The sequence below is a fragment of the Monopterus albus genome, unplaced genomic scaffold (genome assembly GCF_001952655.1).
Source record: "Monopterus albus unplaced genomic scaffold, M_albus_1.0 scaffold65.1, whole genome shotgun sequence".
Taxonomy (NCBI): Eukaryota; Metazoa; Chordata; class Actinopteri; order Synbranchiformes; family Synbranchidae; genus Monopterus; species Monopterus albus.
The window spans coordinates 3,027,533-3,031,685 of NW_018127945.1; the positions used below are offsets into that span (position 1 = coordinate 3,027,533).

Sequence of the window (4,153 nt, forward strand, 5' to 3'; positions counted from 1 at the left end):
GTGGCTGACATGTTTTTAGGTTTGGACCTGTTTATGTAAATTTCATTAGTACTTTGTAGAGTGCTAAGTGTGTGCTTACTAACAGTGGCATATGAAGATTAAAATGTTTCTGCCTCTCTTTAGATTTAAGCTTCTCTCCAGACATTTCTTTTGAAGACAGAATATGCACCAACAGGAAAAAAAGTAAAAAATTGTGTTAACATGACAGTTAGATGCAAATTCACTATTTAAGATTAATCTCTGAGTTGTTAGAAAATAGCAATAAATTAAGTTTAGAAATGTATTTTATATGCAAATCATCTTACTAGTACCCCTTTAAATATGAATGTGTACAACATTCATGTTTGGAGCCTGAACATAGCAGTTTGTTTGTTTTTTTATCAGAATCAGCTTTATTAGCCAGGTGTGTCGGACACACGAAATATTTGACTCTGGTACATCGGCTCTCAATGTGTATGTACATATCCCCATGCAAGGGGCAAGTAAACAGTAAACCAGCATAAGGCTGTGTAATATAACAAAATAAGCAGTATTAACAAGCAGCAAACAGTGCAAACAATGCAAAATAAGCAGTATAAACAGACAGTAAACAATGCAGACAGACAAGGAATGCTCATTGTGAAATAAGATTAATAGATAAATACATGTCAACAAGCAAGGGAATGTGCATTAGGAAAGAGATATAAAAAGAAAATAAGAGTACAGTACTTATAAACAGAGACCTGTATATACTGTATGTCTATATATACACACACACAGCCTAGATGCATTCGATGGATCTGTATGTACAACGTATATTTACGTATATTTAGGTATTGCACTGAGGGTAACTGACCAGTCATACTGTCCTGGGTTAAGTGTTGATCTTATTTCTCATTTTACTTAATATAGCATACTACATTATATCATAACACACTAAGGATACTAAACAATATTTCATCTCTCTCTCTCTCTCTCTCTCACACACACACACACACACACACACACACACAGAAAGATTCCTGACATCTTTTGCTCTTCAGCTTTAACTCTTGCTGTGCCTCATAAGAAGAACCCGCTGGTTAAATAACAAAGCCCAGGTGGCAGATGAATTCCTGCTTCCTAGCTATAGTCTGCTGCTTTGTTAGGACAAATCTGGTCATCCACACAAAACCCCAGGGCTACTTTATTATATAATGTAGGATGTATAACTCACACAACAAGCACTGGTGTGACTTTTTCCCACAAAACACAGCAAACTTACACTTGTAAACTGACTGGATATTTCCTGGGACTGTGTGATCAGTTCATTTCATGAAGAGCTGATTTCAGCTTTGTACCTTTGGAGTGTGAGTCTAAAAATATGTTTTAAAAAGGCAAAGAAATAAGGGGGGGAAAAAGTCACTCTACATACTTACAACTGAAAGTCACCTAATTCTCTGTTGTATTATAATAAAACCTGTGAGATCATAAGACATTTTAACATGTCCCATGAGGTAGAGGAGTGAATAATAGCAACCATAATTGCTTCATTTCATTTTGGTCACTGGATGCTTATTGAGCCATTGTTAACATTATCAGATTCACTTGGACTTTTCTCCAAACAACCTCCAATCAGAAAAAAATTGCTTTCAGAGCCATTTATGAGTTTGATCTTGGGAAATTGTTTTTAAATAATTTTAATTTCTGAATATTTTGCTGAATTAGCTTTCACTGATTTATATTTTGGATCTTTGCCCATGTATGTTTGTGTTTCCCTGTACTGCATAGTAAATGTAGTATAATCTCTACATTTTGTGTTTGAATTTTTGTAAAAAAAAAAAAACATCTGAAACATTTTTTTCTTTGCTATGAAACAGAACAGCCTACATGTGCAGCCCCAGATACCTGTGGCCAAGCTGTGATCCACTCTACAAAGCATTGTTCTCTTAATCTGTCTGGTATTTTCTCATCTTCTTGTGAACTGACACACAAACCCTCAAATGTCTGTCTTATATACTAAATATTATCTTGAACACACACAATACTCTGTGATTAAAACCACATAATACCCATTATAATAATACATTTATTTTTTTAAATGCCCAGTATTATGCAACTCTTGAGTGTTACATCTGTCATAAGTTAAAATATAGATCTCTTTTACAAAACAATTGTTAACAAACCTTCCAGGGAAGCAGGATATAAAGGTATGAACTGTGGATTTAGCTGCTGCTGTCTTTTGAATCTCACTGAGATGGTGAAACTGAAGCTTTAGACAAAAAAAACTTCTGTAGGACTTGAAAATTACACAAGAAAAAGGCTTTAAAAATAAAAGGGATATTTATTACGTTTTTATCATTAAACAAAATAACATTATAAACAAAGGTAAAGGTGTAAAGTTTCACCCAGTGATCTCCATCTTATGAAAGGCCTACAAAAATATTTGTATGTCCAAATATTGTCCTCTATCTACTGCTATGTCACCAGGACAAACTACTGAACAATGGTGGCCAAATCCTACATGGAAGAGGGCTTCACCGAACCGACTGTGGCTGAGGACCTCCAAAGGACAACGACTGTAGTGTCTGTTATGTCCCTCTAACACTCGTCTACTTGAACTGATTATCAATGAGTGTGCCCTTCATCTTAGCCTTCTTGGCCTCCAGCTCGGCCAGCTCCTGCAGCCTCCTCTTGCTCATGCCCTTCCTCTCCAGCTGCTTCTCGATCACTTTGGCGTTTTGGGCATAGGAATCCGCCACCTCCCTGGCCTCGATCTCTTCCTCTTCCTCGTCTATGGTGGACACTGTGACTGAGCTGAACTTGCCCATGTCTTTGGTGCGCTTGGTCATCATCACACGGACTTTCTTGGGAGCCTCCGGTTGCTTCTGGCTGTAAACGCTGGTGTTGCCGAAGCCCTGTCCGAACTTGACCACGGCTCCGTCCACGATGAAGGTGGCCGTGTTGTTTTTCTCTTGGTGCTGGTAGAAGAGCAGCAGGCCGCACTTGCCGCACTTCTTGCGGTACTGCTTCTCGATACCTTCGGCTCTCTTGATGTACGTGTTTTCGTCCTCCACCACGTTGCAGAATTTGTGGGCATGTTTGGCCGCGTCGATCACCCTGGCTCGGTCCCGGGGCCTCATGGGCAGTTTCTCGATCTGGCAATCCAGCACCAAAACCATCTGCCCGCAGAGGCAGTAATAAACGTGGAGAGGCTTTTCTCCGTCGTCGTACTCCTCCCTGTCTCTGGTGTCCGAGCACACAACACTTCTGGACACGACCTTCGGCATCTTCAGCCACTGAAATGTCTATTAAAAGTGTGATTTAAAGCTAGAACGTCAAAACCAAGGGAGTTCCACCAAAACAGCGCAACTCTCCCTGTGTACGGAACGTTTACAATTCCTACGAGAAACCAGTTTTCACCTTTGGTTCCGCCTCATTGGCGGATAATCATGGCTGTCTTGTTGCGGTTACACTTGTGAAAACTCTGAAAATAAAAATCCACTCGGCCCCCTTTATAACCCATGATAAAGGTGATTGATCACCAGCCAAGAGAAAACTTGCTCCAAATTTATTTGTACAGAATTCATATTTAAGACAGTTAAGCTCGATAAGATTTTAAAAAGAGAGCAGTTTTATGCATCATTATGAAAGGTCACTCAATAAGCCACAGCTCATCCTGGTACCATTAACATCTACACAAAGATTTGAAAGAAATTTTAAGCTTTGTGTTGGATGCAAAATATCGAACCAGAAACAGGCTACAAGTCTACAGTTAACCTCCATGCCCAAGCTTGAAGCCCAGTTTGACAGGTCATCAAGAGTCAGACTGAACACTGTAGCCTTGTGAAAGGCTCACTGCAGAAGCATCTGGCCTTGGTCAGACCCTTCCACACCTACGAGTTCTGTTTAAACATACAACTCTTTATGAAGTTTGGGAAGATAAAGAAATGGTGTGACAGTAATTTACTATCTTTGAATTTTGAGAAAACCAAATATATGGTATTTGGGAATCGTAGACCACACAATGAACTTCAATTAAAAATTGGGGGAGCTAACATCGAACGAGTATATGAAATTAAATTTCTAGGTGTCATAGTTGACAGATTCTCCTGGAAATCTCATATCAGATGTGTTCAGCATAAAATAGCTAAAAATATATCGATATTGGCAAGGGTTAGATATATTTTGGACG

At 39.0% G+C, this 4,153-nt stretch overlaps 1 protein-coding gene across 1 annotated transcript; it reads right to left on the minus strand.

The window, feature by feature from the left end:
* Positions 1-2,029: 2,029 nt before the first annotated feature.
* steep1 (STING1 ER exit protein 1) lies at positions 2,030-3,419 on the minus strand. The gene has a single exon (XM_020604377.1). The coding sequence runs from the start codon at positions 3,246-3,248 to the stop codon at positions 2,571-2,573; it is 678 nt and encodes a 225-aa protein (XP_020460033.1). The 5' UTR covers positions 3,249-3,419; the 3' UTR covers positions 2,030-2,570.
* Between the last annotated feature and the right edge of the window lie 734 nt (positions 3,420-4,153).

Excerpts from the sequence above, each read along its gene's own strand:
- steep1 (XM_020604377.1), bottom strand. The coding sequence starts at position 3,248 with ATGCCGAAGGTCGTGTCCAGAAGTGTTGTGTGCTCGGACACCAGAGAC.